At 41.4% G+C, this 26,960-nt stretch overlaps 1 protein-coding gene across 1 annotated transcript in view; it reads right to left on the reverse strand.

Annotated features, from left to right (window-relative positions):
- Positions 1-786: 786 nt before the first annotated feature.
- The window catches only part of LOC143276030 (uncharacterized), a 74,624-nt gene continuing 48,450 nt past the window's right edge, over positions 787-26,960 (reverse strand). The window contains exons 14-15 of the mRNA XM_076580416.1: positions 13,229-13,444; positions 787-3,028 (exon numbers count right to left, since the gene is read on the reverse strand). Coding sequence (XP_076436531.1) covers positions 1,661-3,028; positions 13,229-13,444 — 1,584 coding nt within the window. The 3' untranslated portion in view covers positions 787-1,660. The remainder of the gene's footprint in view (positions 3,029-13,228; positions 13,445-26,960) is intronic.

A 26,960-nucleotide genomic window follows, 5' to 3' on the forward strand; every position in this document is an offset into this window, starting at 1 on the left:
AGATCAACACACTGCTGTACAGGTCACAGACTGTCCATCATCAAATGCACAGTAGATCAACACACTGCTCTACAGGTCACAGACTGTCACCACCAAGTGCACAGTAGATCAACACACTGCTCTACAGGTCACAGACTGTCACCACCAAGTGCACAGTAGATCAACACACTGCTGTACAGGTCACAGACTGTCACCATCAAGTGCACAGTAGATCAACACACTGCTCTACAGGTCACAGACTGTCACCATCAAATGCACAGTCCTACTGATCAACACATTTTCTTTCACAGCATTCCCTCTCAGTGTTACACCAATGTTAAGTCTTCATTTATGAATACTATCATTCTATGCTTTCCAACAGTTTTCAGTTTCAAGGTGTCAAAACATGCGGACTGATCCATATATGCTACACTGCATCTGCTGCTATTAAAAGTATTTCTTTCAAAGGGAGCAGTGCCTAATGTTCACAAACACAGCCCACTTGAGATTTGCTGCACATATTCGTGTATTCATCCCAGGTTTTGATGTAAACATTACTGTGGTATATGACACTGTGCTTATATCTAAGTAAATCCTTATGTGATATGAGATGATTGGCTTATGGTTTTTGTTACCAGGTGGTGAGCATATTGCACTTTTAAGAGTGAAGAGCCATTTCACAGATGCATTCCTTTCTTGTAGTTTATGACTTTGGGATGAGGAGAGAGAGGCAATGAGAAAGAAAGACAGAGAAAGACAAGAGGGGAGACCGCCAAAATGTCCACAAACATTCATACAATTAACTGCACACAAAACAGAGTTAACATTCGCACACTGCAGCATCAGCTGCTAGTATTTCATACAACCACACTGACCTGTGTACAATCCAAAAACAGGGATTTCCCTGTGCACAATCATTCACATGCACACACCCAGGAGCACTCACACAGCTTCCCTCTCACAACTGTCTTTAAAAGTCTTGAAAGTGTCACTGAGCATCAAAACCAACAAGTTAAGAATAAATTGAAATTGAGCAAATCTTTGAATTGATTAGTAAATAAATAAGATGAATATGTTTCAAGTAAATGCATGAATATATAAAATCAATGAAGAAGTTGAAGAAATATTCTTTAAACACAAGACACTGTCTTGCTTGTCAAAAATCAGATCACATGACAGATTGACAAGATGGTGAAAAAGACAGACAGTAAATGACAAAAATGGTCACACACAGCATACATATTTAAAATCAACACATTCATATGAACAAAACAAGTACTCTTGCTGTATATACACTTTTGCTTCTTGGACTGAAAGAAATATCAGATAATTTTCTAATTTAGACAACAAAATTCATGCTAATAAACATACCAGATGCTGGAAACACTCTCGACTGCATTCAAAATGTTTAGCATATTCCACCTAGAAAATGATTTTGAATAAAAAATGCACACAATTTATTATTATCACATGGACAAGACTAAAACTATGTACATACTGCTAAAATGATATAATACACAATTCAATAAAATCTGGAAAATGTCGTAAAACCCATTTACTTTCGAGAAGTCTTTAAACACTTCGAAAATAATTTTTTTTTTTCAAATTTTGTCAGTTTGCTGGGAAACATGTGCTTTCTTTGTGAAGCGAAAACTGTTGTTTTTGTTGTGACATAAGACAGTCACACAGGGTTGTAGTGATTCCACCTGCGGCCATGTGCTGCCTGGCTGGGCACTTCATTCTCCAGGTACATGGCCGTGGTGTAGGAGTCCTGAGGCTTGGAGAACTTGGTGCCCTGGTAGTGACAGGCTGGAGAGATCTGAATGGCATGGGGAGCTGAAGGGTCCGTCACCGGCCTCACTGGAGGCTGCCACAACCCCCCCTGGAATGGGAGGTATGGGTTTCCATAGAAACCTGCACTGTTGCCATTGCTGTCAGTACACAGAGGGTTGCTGTATGGAAAGCGCATGGGATTACTGTGTGGACAGTCTGCGGGATTGCTGTATTGAAACTCTATGGGGTTAGTGTGCATGGGGTTACTGTAAGGATACCTGCTGTGGTACCTGTTCTGTGATAAATGATTAGATGTCAACTGCTGCTCAGTTGTCTGTGCTTGGTTAACAGGATCCACTGGTGTGACACCAGCCAAACTCTGACTGACTGTCACACATGCTGATGGAACTATCACAGGTGGAGAGGGAGAAGCTGTCTTCTGACACACCTGCTGGGGTTGAGACAAGGACTTGGCATACTGCAGCAGTGAAGTGGACTGCCCAAACACAAAGTGGGATGGTCTGGACGATGACACAGAACTGCTGGGGGAGAGAGTACTGCAGCAGGAAGTGGATTCTGACTGGTTCCCCTGTGACTTTTTGCTGTCTTTAGAGGGAGAGGTGGAGAAGTCAGGTTGGGGAAAGGAAGAGGAGGCTGCAGAGGAAGAAACTGACAGGTTTTTCATGGGGGAGGACAAGGTTACACTTAACCCATGACCTTTTGGGGGACTCATCAGAATGTTCTTGATGACAGGGGCACTGCCTGCAGTGCCACTCAGGTTGTCTGACTTGGGCGGGTTGACGAGAATGTTGCTGACGGGCGTACTGCACTCCATAGGAACCAGGGTCTGGCCAATGCCTGAAGCCATCATTGCTCTGGCAAATTTGGCATAAACTTCTCCTGCAGGTGTGTTCAGTTTCTTGGTGGGGCTCTGGGCTTTGGCAGGAGTGGTCTGCGGAGTGCTCTGTACTTGAGGTGATTTCAGGGAGGCATTGGTGTCCGTGATCATGTAGGACTGTGCTGTAACAAAGCCTTCCATAGTTTCCTCAAACAGTGACCCATTCAGTGAATTTCCTGTGGCAGCATCTCTGCTTTCTTTGTCAGCACACTGTTGTTTGGAAGCTGTTCTGGCAGCAATGCGATCTTGGCGAGTGAGAGTTCGCGCAGTCTCGATTTCTTCAGCAACGTCAGCATGGCAGGGCAGAGTGCTGCGATCCTCCACTAACAGAAAGCGGTTGGTCATGGTCACACCCCGCTCCTCCATTGCTTCCACCACCTGCAAAACATGCATGTTCACAATGACAACTTCTAATCGACATAACTATTTCAAATGCATTTGTGGTTTCCTAAGGCTATTATGTCAAGGGTGAGCAGTAAGGATAAGCTCTCACTGCTGTTTAAAAGGCCCCCAAGGTGTACGTCTCAAATATCCTCAGTCAGCCAAAGCTGAGGAAAAACATGGGCAGATGATGCTCTTTAGTCTTGGTCAGCAGATCACCTATGAGAGGGAAACTCAGAGAAACAAACCAATACCGAAGATGAATACACTGGGCCCCTGTAGCACATAATGATGGCACATCACAAATACACATTATGGATGGTGCTCTTGCTGTGGAGTCCCACTGCACCAGACCTGTAGAGTGCCAGGCCCTGTGCATCAAAAGGGCCCACCCAAAGCCACCAGTGGTCACCCCATCCCGCTGTGAGGAGCCAGGTTTCAGAGGTGGAGGTTTAATGCTACTGGCCAAAGCACATCAGACTCTGGAGAAACCACAAGACCACTCAACATTCTCCAGTGGAATGCTGGGTGTCTACAAGAAGATTCTACTGAGAGACTGCATGCAGAGAACATCGACATGGCCTGTATCCAAGAGACACACCTAAACACTGACCATAGGATCACTGTCAGAGGATACCAAACCTTCAGGATGGACAGGGAAGGAAGATAAAAAAAAAAAAAAGGAATGCTGAATAACATTCCAGCCAGAGACTTCAAAGTGAACACACCAACAAGCTGAAACCCAAGGAATCAAGATCACTGAACAACTCACTTATCACCATCTTCAACCTGTATATTTCCCAGTATGCTTTCTTGTAATTCCATCTGGGGAAGGGCTTTGGGTTGCTGGGCCTGTACTGCAGACAAAGATCTCACAGTAGATGATGCACTTACCATATAAAAACTGCTTGGCTGTTAGTGACTTCAACAGTCACTCTATAATGAGTTACGAATTACAACAAAACTGACTGCAGAGAAGATGGAAGTGAAGGACTGGCAGATTGAGAACAACATGCTTCTGCAGAATGATCCAGAACACCACCAACCATTTCATCTGTCGATGGATTTCAACAGCTACTCCAGACCTAGCCTTTGTAACTGAATACCTTTCCCGAAAAACCAGCAGGAAGGTGCAGTAACCACAGACCAGTGTTAATGGCCATCAATATGCAGTACAGGCTCAGCAACCCAAAGTCCTCCCCAGATAGAATTCCAAGTAAATAGTCTGGGAAATGTTCTGATGAATGCTGCAAAGGTGGATGACTTTAACACTAACAAAGCCTCCAGTCACTAAAACCAGGCCTTCTAAAAAGCAGCCTCAGAAACAATTCCACATGGCACTCGCAAAAACTACAGGCAATACTAGACCAAGGTTCTACATCAGCTGGAAGAGGAAGTAGCCAGAATTAGAGAGGAGGTAGAGAACAACCCAATTCCAGAGAACAATATTGCCCTCAAAGCCTGTTCTGCCAAATATCGAAAGACATACACATTCAAGCTGTAAGAACAAGTTGGAGGGAGAAATCAGAAAAGCTTGACCTTGACCGAGATGGAAATAAGCTTTGGAAGCTTACCAAGGCAATAAATGATGAGGACACAAGGTCAGCACTATCATGATTGAAAAAGACCAGGAGATCGTGACAGGGAAGGAAGCAGGAAACTTTTACAGACAGCTATAAGCAGATCAGCAACATCCAGATTCCAGAAGACAGGAAACAGTAAGTTCATGACAAGCTAAACCACCACCACCACCACCACGGTGAACAAAATCCACCAGAATACATGAACAAGCCTTTCAGCAAGAAGTTGGAAGAACAAAAGACCTTGAAGGACAAGAAATCTGGCCCTGACAAAGTTACCAATGAGATTCCAGTACACTTCAGCACCAAAGCAAATCCAAAGTCCTTGCTCTCTTCAGTAACAGCTGGAAAAATGGGCATGTTCCACAGAACTGGCTTGAAGCTGATATGGTGCCAATCCACAAGAATGGCAAGGACCAAATGAAAGCACTTACCATCCCATCAGCTTTACCAGTTGTGTTGGCAAGCTCATGGATCAAATCATCACACACATGCCTAGAATGGAACCTAGAGAAGGTCACCCCAGAGCAGACAGGCTTCTGGCAACACCGTTTCACTGAGGACCAGGTGACCTGCATTGCCCAGAAGATGGAGGATGGCTTTCAGGACAAACAGCAAATTCTGAAGGTGTGGATAGGCACGGAAAAGGCTTCCAATAAAGTGTGAAAAAATGGGCTCCACCTGTAACTCCAAAACAGCAGTGTGACCAGCTGTATGTACCAGTGGATCTCCCAGTACCTGAACAATAAGGCCCGAGTTCATGTGAAGGGAGTATACAGTCATAAGAAGACAGAGAAGAAGTGCCCTAAGGAGGGTCTTTAACCGAATCTTGTTCCTGATCTTCAACGATATCATCAGAGATCTGACATGTGAAGTCTAGGGAGCCAAAAATGCTCATGATCTGGTCCTTTGATGCTTGGAACACCTCACAACAGCTAACTACAGTTTGTAGCAGGCGCTGAACATTCTTGAAAGCTGGACAAAACAGTGGCTTGTGAAGATTACACAAAAAAGACCACCTACAGTCTTCAGCATTTCAACAAAACAGAAGGCCACATTGTGCATTAATGGACAAACTGTAGTTGCAGAAGACAATCCCACATACCTTGGTGTAACCGTAGTGGAAGAAGCAAGTAGAGAAGACAGAAGCTATAGCCAAAGTGCAACTTGCCTTTATGAAGAAGCTGGCAGGAACTATGTGAGGCACAGACACAACTCTGGGGGCTCTACACTGGAAGAGTCAGGCCAGTGCTTGAGTTTGATGTGACAGCATGGGTCACTACAGCCAAGTCCAGGTCAGCAAGGAGCAGAACCAGGCAATCAGCATCATCGCCAGGGCTATGAAGTCAATGTCAATACTGGAGCTTGAAACCGTTACAGGGCTTCAGCCTCTTGAGGATAGCAGAGATGCCAAGCTCCACACCCAAGCTGCCAAATTCAAGAGGTTGCAGGATCATCCCATGAAAGAACGACTGTCCCAGCCAACTAAGGGGTGACTGAAGAGAAGCAGCTCTGGCCACCAGAGAAGGACCTTTGAACAACAGCACTGAGATATCCTTGACCATGACCCCAAAGAGATCAATTGCTGTCAGGCTGTCCCTGCATGGAGGAATATTCAGCCACATTCAGTCCAGCATCCCTGGTGTTCGTCCCAGAGACTCTCAAAGTGACCCTCAGCCTTCAATACCTCCAAACCCACCATCCAAAAGTTCCAGACTCATGTTTATACTGATGACTTAGCCATGAAAGCTGTAGGAAATGGTGGGGAGGGAATCTACATTCAGTGCCCAGGAGGCAAAGAAGAAAAGATCTGCTTTGCTATTGTCCTTTAACTTCAATTAAAAGACTGAGGCAGAAGCCCTGAAAACAGCAGCAGCCCACATCGAAGTCAGTGCTCATGTCATCCATAATGTAGTTTCCTGACTGATGGCTTGTCCATCCTGCAGGTGTTACTGTCCAACAAAAACACTCATTTAAACAACCTGTCCTCCACTCTTGCCTCCTTCTGCAGGAGCCACACTGTCCTGCAATGGATTCCCTCTCACTGCAATGTGCTGTGTTGTGCAGAGTCCCTCACCAAGGAAGGCACTTCAGGAGAGCATGAGGACAGGTCCACCAGCTACTCTGAGGTAAAAACCATCAAAGCCAAGCAACAAAAGAAGTGGATGCAACAGCTTCCACACGAGATAAGGACAGACCCCTTCTACCTGTCGACTAGGCAGGAACAGGTGTCAGTGTTCAGAGTCAGGACAGGTCACAACCGCCTAAACCACCTATATACTAAATTCTGCACTGGTCACTCAGCACGGTGCCCTTGTGGGACTGACAGCCAGGCAACAGAACACCTGCTGCAGTCCTGCCCCCTCGATGAGGTGCTCAGGAAGAGGTACTGGCCCAACCCAACTCCAGTGACCTGGAAGCTCTACAGCTGTGTATAGGACCTGCAGCGTACAGCTGCCTTCATCGCAGAGACTGGGATATCCATCTAACAAAAAAGAACAAATGCATGTGTGCTGTGCATGCATGCATGTTTGTGGACTTGTGTATGCATGTATGCATTTTATATACATATTCAGTTTAATTACATGAGCATGTCCATAGGACCATGCAGATGCCTCTATACCTCAGCATGCATATACAAGCTGAGTGTCATATATTGTGTATTCATAACATTAAGTCCTGAAATATTGAGGGGGAAAAGCACACACAAAACATAATTCAGTAATAACTGGAGCACTCCACATGTGGAAAAATTTCCAACTTCTGTTATTTATTCATGTCAGTAAATCAGCTGCTTCTGCAGAATGGACTGGAGTGGAGATATCTTTGTCACTTATAGACCAGCCAGCCACAAAATGCCCTGTCAGGGCTGAAAAACTAAACATTGGTCCTGTAGAACCTGAAAAAAACCCACAAAAACAACAGGCAACAGCAACCAAAACAAAATTTGGAAAAGAAAATTAGTTCAGTCACATTTATGCACATGAACATACCTCTAGCATTCCACTTTTTCATCAGATGATTGAAAATTAATAACCTGAACATAAACATAATTACACAGAATACACAAAAGTATATATCGTAACAGGAATACATTTCCAAAAATTGCCATCAGGCGCTCCACATGCAAAAAAGAACACAACAAAGTGAGAGTGCCCATTTATCAAGTCCAGAAAAAGAAAACACTCAAGACTTTCTAGAAAAAAAAAAAAGGTGAATGACACAATAAGGCAGAAAATAACGGAAGAGATAAGGGAATGATTAAAAAAAATAATGAGGAAATCAAATCCAGAAAAAAGAGAACAGAAAAGAGGAAATTTCCAGCACAGGATTCCCAGAAGGTGCGGATACTATTAATCCAGAAAAAGCCCCAGTTTCCCTACTGTTTATCCAATGATCTGTCATGGATCTGCACAGTTCAGTGATCTGTTATGGATCTGCACAGTTCATCCAATGACTGTCATGGATCTGCACAGTTCATCCAATGACTGTCATGGATCTGCACAGTTCATTCAATGACTGTCATGGATCTGCACAGTTCATTCAATGACTGTCATGGATCTGCACAGTTCATTCAATGACTCATGGATCTGCACAGTTCATCCAATGATCTGTTATAGATCTGTAAGTTCTGGACCCAAGAGTCCCCCAAAAAAGGTGTGCAGTGAGACTTCAATTTTCATTTCAACAACCAAACTTCCTCTGATGTCAAACGCCTGTGTCTATCTCTGTCCAATCATTCTTTCTCTCAGCTCGTTACAGAACCAACACACAGATCTGGCCATACGTTGGACTGGCTCATCACACGTGACTCCGATGCCATGATTGTGACTCCGATGCCATGATTGCGTCAGTGACTAACTGACAAACTCTCTTCCGACCATTCTGCTGTTATATTCTTGCTTAATATTTCAAAACCTACCAGAACCAAAAATCCGTTACTTGTCACAACCTGAAATCCATCAACATTAACACTTTTTCTTCTCAAGCTGCTGAATGCCTTTCCAAATTTCTTCCCGCACCAATGTCTCTACACATTACAACACTGTCCTCTCTCAACTGCTGGATGAACATGCACCCCCAACTACCCGCATGCTCCCTGACAGACCTTCCGCCCCGTGGTACACACAAGACATTCGACTTGCAAAACGCAAACGTCGCCAATGGCAATCAACAAAACTGAAAGTCCACAATCAAATCTTCCGAAAACAAATAAGTCAAACATATGATCTCATCAGCGAAGACAAACTTTTCTTCTCAAGTTCTCGATGCCACATCCACCAAATATCTTTACTCTATCACGTCAAATCTTCTCGGTACTGCAAAAAAGACTCCTCTTCCTTCTGCCTGCACTTTATCTGAACTCCCCAATGTCTTTTCCTCTTTCTTTTTTTTTTTTTGATAAAGTCTAGAATATTTGTACCATCTTAAACCAAATGCCTTTCCAACCTACTCATCCTGATCCTCAGTTCAACGGCACTCCTCTCCATGCCTTTAATCCATTGACTGAAACAGAAGTCCATGAAATCCTGAAAGAAATGACAATAAAATCCTGTGAGCTCGATCCTATACCAGCCTCTGTCTTTTCCCAGTGTGTCTCACAGCTTCTCCCCACAATCACCAATATTGTCAACTCATCCCTTCTCACTGGAACGTTTCCATCCACTTTCAAAACTGCAATCGTCCGGCCTCTTCTGAAGAAATCCAACCTTGACGCAAACATTTTGAAAAACCACGACCAGTTTCTTATCTTCCATTCTTGTCCGAACTCCTAAGCTGTCCTGAAGCAGCTCAACAATCACCTTTGTTTCAACAATCTCATCCACCCATTTCAGTCTGCCTATCGTGCTGACCACAGCACCAAAACCACTCTCCTCCACATCCTGAATAACCTACTGCTAGCGTCCAACTCAGGACAGATCTCCCTTCTTACTCTTCTCGACTTGACAGCCGCATTTGACATGACAGACCATTCAATCCTCCTTTCCCATCTTCATTTTACATTTGGTATCAATGGCACTGTTCTAAACTGGTTCAAATCTTATCTCACTGATCGATTCCAGTCTGTCATTGTTGATAATTTCCAGTCTGAACCCGTTAAAATTGAACATGGAGTCCCAGAGGGATCTGTTTTAGGCCCAGTGCTCTTCACGCTGTACACTGCTCCTCTCACTGAAATTATCAACTGCCATAATGTCAGTCATCATTCTTATGCTGATGACACTCAACTCCAGAAGAGTGATACCCCCGAAAAACTGTCATCACTCTTGCAAGAAACATCCAACTGCTTGCTGGATATTCAAAATTGGATGACTCAAAATAAGTTACAATAACACAGACAAAACTGAAGCAATGATCATAGGAACTAAACAAAAACTCTCTTCCATCACGACACAATTCAAACTTGGCAGTACGTCCATCTCTCTTTCCAGTTCAGTCAGGAACCTCAGTGTTGTCCTTGACAACACACTGTCCATGCAAAAATTTATCAGTCAGACATGTCAATCCTGCTACTGTCAACTGTTGCGCATCAGTTCCATCTGGAAATATCTGTCCATTGACACAACATTTAGACTTGTCGTTTCTCTCATTCTCTCTCGCCTTGACTACTGTAACTCTATTGTCTGGTTTGCCTGCTTCACCCATTCAGTCCCTTCAGCGCATACAAAACTCTGCTGCCTGACTCGTCCTCAGAAAGAAAAGAACTCAGCCCATTACTCCTCTTTTGCAACATCTCCACTGGCTCCAAATGTATTCACAAATCAGCCCCTTCCAATCTCTGTGGCTGCCTTCACCTCTACACTCCATCTCGCTCACTACGATCAGCTTCGGATCCACTCTATTTACGCATACCCAGATTCAAACTCTCGACTGTTGGCCACTGTTCTTTCTGTCTCTGGACCTTGCAATTGGAATGGACTTCCTCTTTTGCTTCGTCAAGTCTCCACACTCAGCTCTTTCAAGTCTGGCCTTAAAACCCACCTCTTCCCAAAATAGCCTCCCTTCCCTGCCTCTTCCTTGTCTTTAGTTTCTCCAGTTTTAGAGTTATGTGTGCGTGAGAATGACTGGTGCGAAAGCGCTTTGATTTGTCTATGCACAAGATTCAGCACTATATAAATACCATTATTATTATTATTATTAACACAGTGTTTATCCAAGTGTCTTCATTGAAAAGTGGCTTCCCTTGTGCTCAGTGACTGCTGAACTTGTAAATAATCAGAACGAGGCATATTGTGGATGTGTGTTTACTGGGTATTGATAATCGCCAACAGGTTAACTAAAGGTTTCCTTGTTGTAATGAATCATTAAAGATGGTCCTGCCTTTAGGTCAAGATATTGAGTCTCAAAGCAGTAATAAAACAAAGGCTGAAAAATGAGAACATGTTCGTAAGGGAATGAGCTGTAGGCCATGGTCTTTGTCCTTCAAACCTGTCCGGTGACATGGCACCTTGCTAGGGGAGGGATCAACAGGTCACAGCACTGGGAACTGATGTCTTTTTGGGCATAGTGAAATGCTTCATTTTTGGCAAATAGCAGTGTGTGCAACCACTGTGATGAGCACCACTCTTAACCAGAAGTGCTTTCTTGCATATGCACTGCAATTTTTTTTTTTTAAATACAAATAATAAATCACAGCTATCATTTATAAACCACTGAATAAGTGAATATTTTTGGTAGTGACAGTGATTTTTCAAATGCATTTTATCAAGCCAGTAGTAGACCAAAATGCAGCCTGAATAATATAAATAATCCCTCAATGATTTAACATTTCGTGAAAAAAGACCTTTTATGAAGTTGTCATTAACCTTTTTGTGAAGTGTGTGGATACTGGCAGCTTTACTTGATAAGTACACTTTACTGCAAAGCCTTCCTTATCAATTGTTCATCAATGCCTTCTTTATCAACTGTTCATCAATGCCTACCTTATCCACACTGTACTTCAATTCCAACCTTATCCACTGTACTTCAATGCCTACCTTATCCACTGTACTTCAGACCTACTTTATCCGCTGTACTTCAATGCCAACCTTATCCACACTGTACTTTAATGCCTACCTTATCCACTGTACTTCAATGCCAACCATATCCACACTGTACTTCAGTGCCAACCTTATCTGCACTGTACTTCAATGCCAACCTTATCCGCACTATACTTCAATGTCTTCCTTATCCACACTGTACTTCAATGCCAACCTTACCCACACTTTCAATGCCAACCTCATCCACTGGACTTCAATGCCTTCCTTATCCACTGTACTTCAATGCCTTCCTTATCCACTGTACTTCAATACCAACCTTATCCACTGTACTTCAATAAAAACCTTATCCACACTGCACTTCAATGCCTTCCTTATCCACTGTACTTCAATAAAAACCTTATCCACACTGTACTTCAATGCCTTCCTTATCCACTGTACTTCAATACCAACCTTATCCACACTGCACTTCAATGCCTTCCTTATCCACTGTACTTCAATGCCTTCCTTATCCACTGTACTTCAATGCCAACCTTATCCACACTGTACTTCAATGCCAACCTTATCCACACTGTACTTCAATGCCAACCTTATCCACACTGTACTTCAATGCCAACCTTATCCACTGTACTTCAATGCCAACCTTAACACTGTACTTCAATGCCAACCTTATCCACACTAAACTTCAATGCCAACCTTATCCACTGTACTTCAAGGCCTACCTTATCCACTGTACTTCAATGCCTACCTTATCCACACTATACTTCACTGCCAACCTTATCCACTGTACTTCAATGCCTTCCTTATCTACTGTACTTCAATAAAAACCTTATCCACTGTACTTCAATAAAAACCTGATCCACTGTTCGTCAATGCCAACCTTATCCACACTGTACTTCAATGCCTATCTTATCCACTCTACTTCCAATAAAAACCTTATCCACACGATACTTCAAGGCCTAACTCATTCACTGTACTTCAATAAAAACCTAATCCACATTATACTTCAATGCCAACCTTATCCACTGTTCGTCAATGCCTACCTCATCCACTGTACTTCAATGCCAACCTTATCCACTGTACTTCAATACTTTCATTATCCACTGTACTTCAATGCAACCTTATCCACTGTACTTCAATGCCTTCCTTATCCACTGTACTTCAATGCCAACCTTATCCACTGTACTTCAATACCTTCCTTATCCACTGTACTTCAATGCCAACCTTATCCACTGTACTTCAATGCCAACCTAATCCACACTGTACTTCAATGCCTACCTCATCCACTGTACTTCAATGCCAACCTTATCCACTGTTCATCAAAACCTACCTTATCCACTGTACTTCAATGCCAACCTCATCCACTGTACTTCAATGCCAACCTTATCCACTGTACTTCAATGCCTACCTCATCCACTGTACTTCAATGCCTACCTTATCCACCGTACTTCAATGCCAACCTTATCCACTGTACTTCAATGCCTACCTTATCCACTGTACTTCAATGCCAACCTCATCCACTGTACTTCAATGCCTTCCTTATCCACTGTACTTCAATGCCAACCTTATCCACTGTACTTCAATGCCTTCCTTATCTACTGTACTTATGCCAAACTTATCCACCGTACTTCAAAGACTACCTTATCCACTCGGGCACGGAACTGAATGTTGAGGTAGATCTTGCCATCTTTCTGACACTGGGTGGAGCGCAGACCCATCTTGGAGACAGACGTGGTCAAATGGCGCCGCACACTGTGAGGGATGTCAGGGGCAAACACCAACTCGTCCAGAATGTCCCCCCGCTGCTGGAACTCTTCCGCCATTTTGAAAGCCACCAGCCGTAAACGTCGGTCCATCTGCAGAGTGGTGGAGGGACAACACAAGTGGACAATACCATTCAATGTGTAGTAAACACAAGTGGACAATACCATTCAATGTGTAGTAAACACAAGTGGACAATACCATTCAATGTGTAGTAAACACAAGTGGACAACACTGAACAATGTGTGGTAAACACAAGTGGACAATACTGAACAATGTGTGGTAAACAAGTGGACAATACCGTTCAATGTGTGGTAAACAAGTGGACAATACCGTTAGATGTGTGGTAAACACAAGTGGACGATACCGTTCAATGTGTGGTAAACACAAGTGGATGATACTGTTCAATTGTGGTAAACATGAGTGGACAATACTGTTCAATGTGTGGTAAACATGAGTGGACAATACTGAACAATGTGTGGTAAACAAGTGGACAATACCGTTAGATGTGTGGTAAACACAAGTGGACGATACCGTTCAATGTGTGGTAAACACAAGTGGATGATACTGTTCAATTGTGGTAAACACAAGTGGAAGATACTGTTCAATTGTGGTAAACACAAGTGGACAATACCATTCAATGTGTGGTAAACACAAGTGGACAATACTGTTCAATGTGTGGTAAACACAAGTGGACAATACTGAACAATGTGTGGTAAACACAAGTGGACAATACTGTTCAATGTGTGGTAAACACAAGTGGACAATACTGTTCAATGTGTGGTAAACACAAGTGGACAATACTGTTCAATGTGTGGTAAACACAAGTAGACAACACTGAACAATGTGTGGTAAACACAAGTGGACAATACTGAACAATGTGTGGTAAACAAGTGGACAATACCGTTCAATGTGTGGTAAACAAGTGGACAATACCGTTAAATGTGTGGTAAACACAAGTGGACAATACTGAACAATGTGTGGTAAACACAAGTGGACAATACTGTTAAATGTGTGGTAAACATGAGTGGACAATACTGAACAATGTGTGGTAAACACAAGTGGACAATACTGTTCAATGTGTGGTAAACACAAGTGGACAATACTGTTCAATGTGTGGTAAACACAAGTGGACAATACTGTTCAGTGTGTGGTAAACACAACTGGACAATACTGTTCAATGTGTGGTAAACACAAGTGGACGATACTGAACAATGTGTGGTAAACACAAGTGGACAATACTGAACAATGTGTGGTAAACACAAGTGGACAATACTGTTCAATGTGGTAAACACAAGTGGACAATACTGTTCAATGTGTGGTAAACACAAGTGGACAATACTGTTCAATGTGTAGTAAACACAAGTGGACAATACTGTTCAATGTGTGGTAAACACAAGTGGACAATACTGTTCAATGTGTGGTAAACACAAGTGGACAATACTGTTCAATGTGTGGTAAACACAAGTGGACATTACTGTTAAATGTGTGGTAAACGCAAGTGGACAATACTGTTCAATGTGTAGTAAACACAAGTGGACAATACTGTTCAATGTGTAGTAAACACAAGGTCCACTTGTCCAATTGTCCAAATACTGTACAATGTGTAGTAAGCAAGAGGAAAATCTGCACCAACATGTGTAGACTTAATGAATCATGCATGAAGACTCCAGTTTTAAATCTGAACCAGTAGACATTCATCAAGTTTATAAATTAACTGCTGAAGGCAACAGAAACAACGCAATAACCTGTCCCAGTTCAAAGTGATTGAGTGGTATTTAGATTCTGCTTTAGAAGATAGTGTGCAGGAAAACTATCTGATATCAAAAGCTGTGGTTCTTAAATGTATTTCGAAGTCAAACAAGAAGGTAAGAGGGTTGGACAATATGAATTTCTTAAAGATTAAAAAAATAAAACACACACACACACACACACACACACACACACACACACACCACACACACACACAAGCTGATTTAATCTTGTGCAAATGATGGGCAAGGTTCCATCTCACTGGACTGAAGGGGTAATAAAACTGATTTTTAAAAACAAAGGATCATATGATGACCCAAATAACTACTGGGATCACAATGTTTTCTTTTGGTAACCTATATAAAAGCATACTGGATGAGAGTCTGAAACTACATGCTGAGTGCTCAGGTATACTGAATTTAGAAGTGATTTTTCAACATCAGACAATCTGTTTACCTTTTATGATATCGTTGATATTTTGTCATTAAAAAAAAGGTTATATTGTGCTTTTTTAGACTATGAGAGAAAGCTTTTGAAAAGGTTAATAGAGTGCTTTTGTGGCAAATACTGCCAAGTTGTAGTATAAATGGTAAAACATTGCGAGTTATCATAAACATGTGTGGTGATGCCAAATCATGTGTAATGGCCAATGATGATATTTTCCAAGTTTTTCAGTTCAAGTGTTAATGTGAGACAAGGAGAAAATATTTCCCCAATAATGTTTGCATTGTTTTTTAATGACAAGAAGTCTCACTCAGATGATCTAGATGGACTGACGACTGTTGCTGATGAGGTTATGAGAATGAATAAATGAATACAAGTGTACATATTTCTTTACATATATATTTTTTTAAACTATTTGTTCTGCTTTATGCAGATGACATGGCCTACAGTAATCTTCTCAGAGACAGCAATACGTTTGCAGAATTGTCTGAAAGTAGTTCTGAATGCCAAAATGTTTAAGGTGGTAATTTTCTCTATGGGCCAAGTTTGAGTATCATATACTGGCGAGGACGAAATTGAGTGTATAACCAGTTTTCAGTACTTGGGACTGAAGCTAAATTACAATAACAGAATGCATGTTGGCATGAGTGATTTTTACAACCATGCTTTGAGAGCAGTCTTTTTCACTTCTAAGGAGAAGTAACCAACAAAAGCTCCCTATAGATCTAACCACTGAATTACTTGACCACAAAGAGTTTTCCCTGTACTTACATATGGTTGTGAAATTTGGGGGTTTGATATATCTGATGTAAAATTGCAATTGAAATTTTACAAACTAGTTAAACTTAGACAATCCACCCCATCTTTTATGGTATTTGGTGAAACTGGTAAGTTTCCTTGTGTCTATCTCTGTAAAAACAAGAATGCTAGTATTCTGGTTTAATCTTGTTACAAACCAGGGTACTTCAAAGATATCTTTGATTCTATGCAAATGTCTTTTCTTTTGTCTTTTCAATTTATACATCACCAACCTACATCAGAACAAATACCTGAAAAGTATTCAAACCCTCTTGAATGAAATTAGATTTATAGTTTCTGGACAAAGTTCTGTTTTCCACCCTACATGGTTTAAAGAGAAAGTTAAGCGTTGTTTAAAAGATCAGTTTTTGCAATATTGGTATGGACATGTAGATAATGCAACTTTGTACATTAAAAATGTTTAAAGCCAATTTTGGTCAAAATATTTATTTTACAGTGTTACCAATTAACTGTGTAAATGAATTAAGTTTAGAACAACCAATAATTCACTGCTTGTGTTTTGACAATTTATCCAGAAATGAAAGGTTCTATGAAAAATGTTCCACAAATGATATTGCTTATGAGTTTCACTGATTGTTTCTGTGCCTTTTTTTTTTTTTTTTTTTTTTTTTTTTTTTGACAACAGACATAAATGTATGTCTACATTCTGTAGAACCTGCCCAAACCATATAAAATTCTTACTGTTTTCTGAAAAAAAGAACTGTTAAAATTGAAATCCTTTCTCTTCCAAACATATTTCTTTCTGACAGAACATCTCTACTGACAGGGAAAAGTAGTCAAGTACTATGGAAAATCGACATATTCTGATGATTTGCATAAGCTTGTTTGCATTATCTGTTGAACTACTCAGGAAAATTGGCTTGATTTGCACTTGCTTGTTTGCTAGAATTAGCTTTTTGGTTTGTTTTTTTACTTTTTTTGTTTATATGGTGTGTGCAAAGTATGTATGTGTATATTGTTTCAATAACCCCAGGGGGCAAATGAAATAAACTTCTTTCCTTGCCTTGCCTAAATGTGGCAATGAAAGTGAAGTGAGGATGCTGTTGATGTGTACAACCAACTGATGACAGTCAAGTGACTTGAAGAGAGGTGTGGAGGAGTGATGCAAGTATGACAAGTGTGTGTAACTGGAATTGCGACATGTGCAGATCTGCGTGGGTGGGCTGCAACTCCCACCTTCACTCATGTGTACTAGTGGGCTTCTATGTGTATGACCATTTTTCCACTGCCATGTAGTAGTAGCAGTAATAATAATAATGACAATTTAAATACAGCCTTGCAACGCTTTTCCAATACTTTTGTATTTTGCATCATGATTAAAATGTAAGAGAATAAACAGTCTTGAGGTTTATGATGTCAAATCAGTTTGGGTTGAAATCAAAATGGTAATACTCATAGTAGGGTTTGTGTACAGAAATCCATCAGAAAATGTAGAATGTGAGGATAGATTTAGTTCTGTAATAGATAAGGTGATGTTGAATTATGAAACTATCATTCTAAGTGATTTCAAAGTGGTATCAAAACAACTCCAGGCACGGCTTTGAACTGAAAACACAAATACTTTAATAGATCACGCAACCACAAAACACATTGTGGGTGTATGTGTTCCACCTTGTGGCAGCAGTGATATTTTAACAGTCTGTCTCACCTGGTCTAAAAATTGTGTTAAAATTCCTAAGGTATATTATATTGGAATTTTAAGAATTTTAAAGATGATTTTCTCTCTGATTTAGCAAACACACCTTTAGATTATATCAGTCAAGAGATCCTGATCAAGCTGTCAAATTTTGGATAAATACATTCTCTTCTGTATGTAACAAACATGCACCATTTATTAAAAAAAAAAAAGAAAAAAAAAGAGTAAGACAAGAAACAAAACCACCATGGATAACAAAAGAAATTACATTGAAATACATCAAAGAGATAATTTGAAAATCTATGGATCCAATGAACAAGTTCAGAAACAAAGAAATAATGTAAATGCTGTGAAACTTAACTCCAAATGTAATTATTTTCAGAAATGTTAATACAAAAGATTCTTGTTAATTTGGAAAGCCATTAACAAGTAGAATAATAAACATGTCAAAATGTCAAATCATCACTGATGTAACAGCAGATCACTTAATCACTTTGTAACCACTGCTGAAAACCATTATATTGAATGGTAGGACCAGTGAAAATGACCTCTGTATTTTAAAACAGTTGAAAACAGTTAAAACAGCTGATTCCAAGAAAATTCATGTTCCATTTATCTATGTTCATGTTCCATTAGTCTTCAACCAATGACTGTCTTGGATGCAAGTCAAAGTCTATCACAACTAAAACAATCTCACAACTAAAACAATCTGGCACATGTGATTTGGACGGGTTAGATGGATGGATATTAAAAGCATCCTTCCCCTGTTATTGTTGATACTGACATATCTTTATAATTTGTGTATCAATAAATGTTTTCGTTCAAAATTCAAGCAGGCTAGAGTCATTGCACCGAACTAAATAGGTGATTCTTCTGATCCATCTAACTATAGACCAATTTCTGTCTGCTCTGTCAAAACCCATTGAAAAACACTTGCAAAACTTGATATTTGTATCTCTTTGACAATGACCTGACCCATGATGGCCGGTCTGGATTCAGTAAAAATCAGTCTTGTTATACAGCCCTCATACAACTCACTGACAGTCTTCTACATTACATAAATGAAAACAGATTCACAGGTCTCCTCTTTATACATTTTGAAAAAGCTTTTGATGTTGTAAATCACTCCTTGTTACTACATAAATTAGAAGCCTATAAATTACCACAGTATACTCACCCTATACAGTCTTTTCTTTCTGGCAGGAAACAGTAACAGTAATCAAACCCCAAATTTTACATCTATTAAACATGGAGTACCACAGGGATCATCTTTGGGCCAATTTTATTCTCCACTTACGTTAATGACTTACCTTGTTCTATGAAATATAAATGTGAAATGTTTACAGATGACACATCCATACATTCAAGCAATTCAGATGCCTGTAAACTAACTGATGAAATTCAAGATGATATAAGAAAACTTAATGATCTGACACCATTAAATCACATGTCCTTAAATGCTAAGAAAACAAAGTACATGTATATATGTGCAAGACAAAAAAGACAAAGAATGAAACAACTTCAAACCATCATTCCTAGGCATCAACAGAATTGAAGAGGCAGATTCACATAAAATTCAGGGTGTCATAATTGACAAAGATCTTGGACTGATGATACGAAGTACTTTGTTAACATTTGACTGGCGCAGTAGCTGAGTGGTTAAAGCATTGGGACTTTCAATCTGAGGGTCCCAAGTTCGAATCTTTGTAACGGCACCTGGTGGATAAAGGGTGGAGATTTTTCCAATCTCCCAGGTCAACATATGTGCAGACCTTCTTGTGCCTGCACCCCATTCATGTGTGTATGCAAGCAGAAGATCAAATATACACGTTAAAGATCCTGGAATCCATGTCAGCATGGATTATGGAAACAAGAACATTGTCAGCATGCACCCCCCAAAAAACGAAGTATGGCTGCCTTATACATGGCGGGGTAAAAATGGTATACATGTAAAAGCCCAGTCATGTACATTTGAGTGAACGAGGGAGTTGCAGCCCACGAACGGAGGAGGTAAATGCTTCTCAAATAAAATACTTCAGCAAGCCAAAATTCAAAAGATTCTCAATGTCCATTCATGAAAGCTCTTTTTTCTGTGCACCTTCTGCCAGTAATTTATGCATCAACTTTATGGGACAGCTATAGCATCACAAACATAACATTTATTCACTGTATGTGTGAAAGAGCACTGAAAGTAGCATTGTTAAACTGAGCTCCCTGACCCCTATGGACTATAAACACCACAACAGGCTGTTCTTCAACAATACTGTTTGCATGCATAATGTTATGTATGGAAATGCTCCAAAAAAGATTGCAGACACCTTTTTCTGTATTCTGGTGGAAATTTATAGAATAATCTTCCACTCACTCTAAAACCTATCATGAAAAAAACGTGTTTCAGAAAAAAATCTGAAGAATCACCTCATTGAAAATGATTAACAGTAACAAAAGTTTTGATCTATTATTCTAATACTATTTTCATTAATTGTGAAATGTTTTGCATACACTTGTGTTGGCAAGGATTTAGTATTTATTTGAGGGAATATATGTATGTGGATGGGATGGGCGTGGTGTATTTGTGCTCAAGCATTTATGCTCGTGTGTGTGTGTGTGTGTGTGAATGTGTCATTACCACACTGTTCTTGCATATGCATTTTTGTTGTTCCTTTACATCTGCTTGTATCCTCCCTCTCTCTCTCTCCCTCTCTCCCTCCAATATTTTTTCTATTTTTTTTTCATTAATGACTTAATGGCTCCTGGCCCAGACAAAGTTCGCTACTCGGACATCAAGGAGCTATTGGAAGAAGACGGAAGCAAACTTTTCAATCGTTATCAAAACAGTTTCCACAATGGACATGTGCCGGAGGACTGGACACAGTTTCTTAAAACCCATACCAAAACCAGGAAAGGACAATCATCAGGTAAGCGGTTACCGAATCCTAACCTTGCAAAACATTGCTGGAAAGCTCATGGAACACATAATAGCCAGGAAACTTGCAAGGATCTTGAACACAAGCACATTCTCCCTTCAAATCAAGGTGGTTACAGAACAGGTAAGTCCACATGGGAAAATGCGGCTGCTTTCGCATGAGGTATATGAAGGACTTCAAAGAAAAGAAACAATAGCAGTAGCAATCGACCTTGAAGATGCCTACAATAAAGTCCAGTTTGCGCACCTCATGGAGCTGCTACTATGGTATGGAGTAAGTTTGACACTGACAAGATGGATAGCAGCAGCGCTTCAGGAAAGAACCGTCATCCTACGCCTCGGAGATTGGATGTCTGCACCTTCTAAACTATCCATGGGACTGCAACAAGGGTCTCCACTCTCTCCTGTCCTCTACAACGTCTACACGAAGGGCCTTGTAGACTTAAACAATGGAATAGCTTGGGTGCTTACTCTTGCAGATGATGGCCTGGTCTTCAAAACTTCGAAAGATGCTCAGGAAAGAACTAAAGCCGTCCAGAAACAACTAAACAATATTGCTCAACGGTGCAAAAACACAGGATCTTCCATCAAAAGCCCTTCTTCCAGCGAAAGCAAATCACCACCACCTGTGTCATTCGACAGAATTCAAATCGAGAAAACCAATGCCTATGCCACCTAGGAATACAGTTCGACAGGATGTGGACCTTCAGAAAACATATGGAAAATACTGTTCTCAAATGCAAAAAGAGTCTTTCAGTCTTAAAAGGAATGGCAACCAAAGGTATTGAACAACGCCACCTCTTCCTGCTATACCAATCACTCGTCCTCAGTGTGATCAACTGCGCACTTGGGCTAACAACACCATCTCAAAGCAGCCTCCTAAAATTAGAAAGAGTTCAAAATGAAGCTATGAGGCTGATCCTTGGAACAACAAAAGACACGCCTACGGAAACCATGCGATACCTGCTTGACCTTCCTTCAGTGCAGGCCAGAAAGAAGTTAGAACAGGTCAAGACCTACTTCAGAGCATTAGAAAACCCTCAAAACCCACTGCATGACACAGTCAAAGAACCAGAAGGCAGCCATCTAGGACGATGAAGATCATGGATGGGGCAAGCAGAAGACAATCCAGCTAGTATGCCGACTACAAGACCTGAAAAAAACAAAATGGGAGGAAAACCCCAAAAACCTCAATCATCTATTCAACACAGCCATTTCACCCACTCCAGGAAGACATTGTCAGGAATGGCCGGAGGGCAAAACTGATGCAGAAGTGAAGCTACTCATAGAAGAAAACAGTAAAGAAGAGGGCATCATCATATAAACAGATGGCTCAGTCACCAAAGGCCAGTCCGGTTGGGGATTCACTGCGAAACAAAATGGAAAAACACTTTGGGAAGAGAACTTAGGGAAGAGAATGCTGCCTACAAAGTCACAACCTCTAGCCTAATGATGGAAGTTGAAGCTGTGACACATGCCCTCCTGTGGCTATCATCTATCCATATGCCCGGAAACCAACATGCCATGATTCTAACGGACTCAATGAACCTCATACAGAAAATTGAAAGCAGATTGAGAAGCCCAGAGTGGCATAAGGCAATGCGCAACTTTCAGATTAAAAAACTTACATGGTCATACTGCCCGGGACATGCAGGCGTTAAGGGAAATCACCGAGCTGACTGACTTGCTGGTAATGCAACAACAACGAGTGGGCTACATCTAGGAAAATCGGAAATCCTCAGAAAAGTCTAAGAATACCAAAAAGAACAGGTACAAGGCCATCACACCATCGATCGCCTCAAAGAAATAAAGGTAGAGAGAGGGAGCAGCCGTAAGTCTAGCATGAAAGGTAGAGCACGATGCTTTGCAAATCAAACGAATATCGCCATCATTTCCAAACCAACACTGCGCAAATTACTTCAAAACGGAACAGTCTCTGTGGGCTTTTCCAAATACAATATACTGAGCAACACCTAGATGCCACATTCTTGGCATCAGAGATCTTTTCCCATCCCTCTTGCAGCCAATCAGTGGCAGCCTCTTTGCGTGTGTGTATGTGTGTGTATGTGTGTCTGTGTGTCTGTGTGTCTGTGTGCGTGTGCGAGGGTGTAAGTGTACACATGTGTCAGGAGAGCTCTGTGCACGTGCATGTGTGTGCGTGTGAGTGTGTGTGTGTGTGTGTGTGTGTGTGTGTCTGTGTGAAGCTGTGATGTGTAGCCTAGAAATGAGTGTGTGGAGGGGTGGGGGGTGTGTGCAGGGTAATGTGTGTGTGTGTGTTGGTGCTCATGTATGTTTATGTGTATTTGATCGTGCTTTCATATCTGTGAAACTGCATGTTTGTTGCATATCTACTATGCATGTGTGCGTGCGTGTATGTGTGAACGTGTGTCTGCATATTTTACATTTATTTGCTCTGTGTGTGTGTGTGTGTGTGTGTGTGTGTGTGTGCGCGCGCGCGCGCCTAGAGTTGACTTAAGATTTTGCGCCTTTTAAATATTAGTAGTAGTAGTATTTTTATGTATTTATCTATTATTTTTTAATTTTTATTATTATTTTTATTTATTGATTGATTTGATTTGATTTTTTTTTTTTTTTTTTTTTGTGGTTATTTACATTTTTTTTTTCTTCTCAAGGCCTGACTAAGTGTCTTGGGTTATGCTGCTGGTCAGGCATCTGCTTGGCAGATGTGGTGTAGTGTATATGGATTTGACTGAACGCGGTGACGCCTCCTTGAGTTACTGATACTGATAATGTAAAAAAGCAAATGCTGCTTATTCAATTTACCATCATGAAATAAAATCTTGACTTGATATTAACAGCAAAAAGTAATACCAAAGAAACAATACGGTATGGTGTCTAACAAAAATATCACACACACACCCTCTCCCTTACTCAATCCTCATATGAACATAATCAAGATCAAGTAATCAGTCTGGATGGAAAAAGCACATTCTTAAATGGTGGGAGGGATGGGCCTTAATCGTAGTAATGGGTAAAGAGATGTTTTCAGGCCTGACATGAAAGACTCAAGGGACTTGTGTTGTAGAGAGTATGATATAGTTTCAGAGCTTAGCTGCTGAGAAAAAGGCTCATTAGCCATGCTAAATTAGGATGCTGAAAGAGCCTGATGTCAGCAGATGACCAAAGAGTCCTGGAGGGAATGTGTATATAAATACATGTGGCAAAGTTCAGATAGACACTGAGGAGCAGAGCCTGTGATAACTCTGAAGCAGAGACAGGAGTACTTGTATTTCATTCTTTGTTCAGTTGTAAGCCAGTGCAATTTATAAAGTGGAGGAGTGCAATGTTGATTTCTAGATTTATATATTAGCCTAGCATCAGAGGTCGAATGTGTTGAAGAGGATGAATAACAGATTGTGGACAGCCAATAAAAACAGAGTTGCAATAGTTGAGACGAAAAAGGACGTAAGAAGAGACAAGAGTCTTGGTTGCTTCTGTAAGAAATGAATGAATTGAATAGATACATTTGAGCTCGATGCAGGTCAGTTGGCAAGGTTTTGCAACATGTTTCAGGGAAAGATTGCTGTCAAGAATGCCAAGGTCACAGACAGTCAGAAAACACCAATTTGCAATCAGTCAACTGCAGTGGAGGAATAGGACCTAAAAGGGAAGTGGGGTGAGACTTTTTAAAGAAACGGATGGCTTCAGTTTTATCACAATTTAAGCTTGTTGTTTGACATCCAATTCTTAATGTCAGAAAAACAATCCTGTGAAGATGAGAGCAAAGGACAGTCAGCAGGATCAGCAGATTGTAGTAGCTGCATGTCATTGGCAAATATTTCATGTGTGACCTGGTGGATTTAACTCAGAGGAGAAGTGTACATGATAAACAGGGCCAAACACAGAACCTTGTGAAACACCAAATGCGAGAGCTGAATGATCAGAGTGATGATCTTGAACCAGAACAAAATGATTTCTTTCCAAGAACTAAGACCAGTCGAGTTCACAGCCATCCTCCATTTTGGTGATGTGCATGCTGAGAATGTTCTCATTTCCATTACCTACCGAATGTTGACATGGATTACAGGATCTTTAATGTGCATATTTGATCTTCTGCATGTTTTTACACAAGAAAGGAGTTTACTCATTCTAACCCTTTTACAAGTATATTCATAATGTCGAGCAATTTATATCTGACCGTTCACAAGTATACTTGTAATAGAGCACCAACCAAGAATGGTACATTCTGATTCAGCTATTTCCAGTATTTATTCAGTTTAGTGACAAACATTCTCAAATGGTTTGCTTACATGCCATGTTGGCACTATTTTCGTCTGCACTGGATTTTAGCAAATCGATCGACTTTCAATCATGGATGAACGCCCACAACGTCGTTCAGCTGAACAATCATCCCACAGGGTTCAAGAGTGGGTTATGAAGTACCACAGCGATGATAACTCTGATAACTCTGATGGCAAGTTGTTTAACCTCAGAAGGCTTCAAGCAAAAACGAAGGTCATGACAGACATCATCAGAGACTTTTTGTTTGCTGATGATTGTGCCCTCAACGCTGGATCTGAAGCTGACATGCAACTCAGCGTCGACAAGTTTGCCACTGCCAGCAGGAACTTCGGCCTTACCATCAGCACGAGGAAAACTGAAGTTCTCCATCAGCCAGTCCCAGGGAAACCCTACGTTGAGCCCAACATTACAGTCAACGGTCAGAGACTTAGTGCGGTGGAGCGGTTCACATACCTTGGCAGCACACTGTCACGAAATGCGACCATCGACGATGAAGTGAACGTCAGGATTGCAAGAGCAAGCGCAACTTTTGGCAGACTCAGTGCAAATGTCTGGAACAGAAGAGGCATTAGTCTTGAGACCAAGCTAAAGATCTACAGAGCAGTAGTTCTCCCCACTCTACTGTACGCCTGCGAAACTTGGACAGTGTACCAACGACATGCCAAGAAGCTGAACCACTTCCACACAACATGCCTCAGGAAGCTACTGAACATCAAGTGGCAAGACAGGACCCCAGACACAGAGGTGCTCGCAAAAGCCACCCTTCCCAGCATCTTCACCATCCTGATGCAGTCCCAGCTTCGCTGGGCTGGACACGTGGCGCGCATGCCAGACCATCGGCTGCCCAAAAGACTCTTCTATGGTGAGCTGCAACAAGGGAAGAGATCACACGGAGGTCAGAAGAAGCGCTTCAGAGATACTCTGAAAGTCTCTCTGAAAGCGTTTGATATCAACCCTGACTCCTGGGAGGAATCTGCAGTGGACCGTGACAAATGGCGCGCTGCTGTGCACAAAGGCACCAAGTTGTGCGAGGCCAACAGGACTGCTGGAGCTGTTCAGAAGAGGCAGGCCAGAAAGTCACGGGCAAACAAGCTCCCTGACAATGATATGCCTATCTTTGTCTGCCCCAACTGTCAGCGAACATTTCGTGCGCAGATTGGACTATTCAGCCATCTGCGCATTCACAGATAGATTCATGAGCATCCTCCCCCCCACCCCACCACCACCCTCCCCCCAATCCCCAGCTGGATGACAACGATGGTCATCATCGATCTCGATGGACACACCACATGAAGTACCACAGCGATGATAACTCTGTTCATGCTGGTATTTGCGAGCAGAGTGACTGACAGTGGAAGTGAAGACAAAGCTATTGCGTCAACATCTACCAGCAGATCAAACTTGAACTGCATGTGTTGTTTGTTTACAATTTTGTTATATATCTCTCAAAAACAATTTTTGTCTCAATAACAACAAAAACATAGACAAGTAGTTTATGTGCATGACACTAACATTTTGAAATCTAAAAGCAATCCAGTTAGTAGTTCAGGAGTGATCACTGTGTTCACATGCACACCTGGCTGCACAGCTGGGCAGGGAGAGGAAACTAGGTGCATGCATGGGGTAGAATGAATTGAGACACTGGGCATGCCTGCACATACCTTTAAGATTGGAAAAAAATCTCCACCCTCAACCTACAAGGACTTAGGTGCACCAAAACTGGGGATTGAACTCAGGATACTCAGATGAGAACCCAGCGTTATAACCATTA

This window comes from Babylonia areolata, chromosome 31, assembly GCF_041734735.1.
Source record: "Babylonia areolata isolate BAREFJ2019XMU chromosome 31, ASM4173473v1, whole genome shotgun sequence".
NCBI classification, from domain to species: domain Eukaryota; kingdom Metazoa; phylum Mollusca; class Gastropoda; order Neogastropoda; family Buccinidae; genus Babylonia; species Babylonia areolata.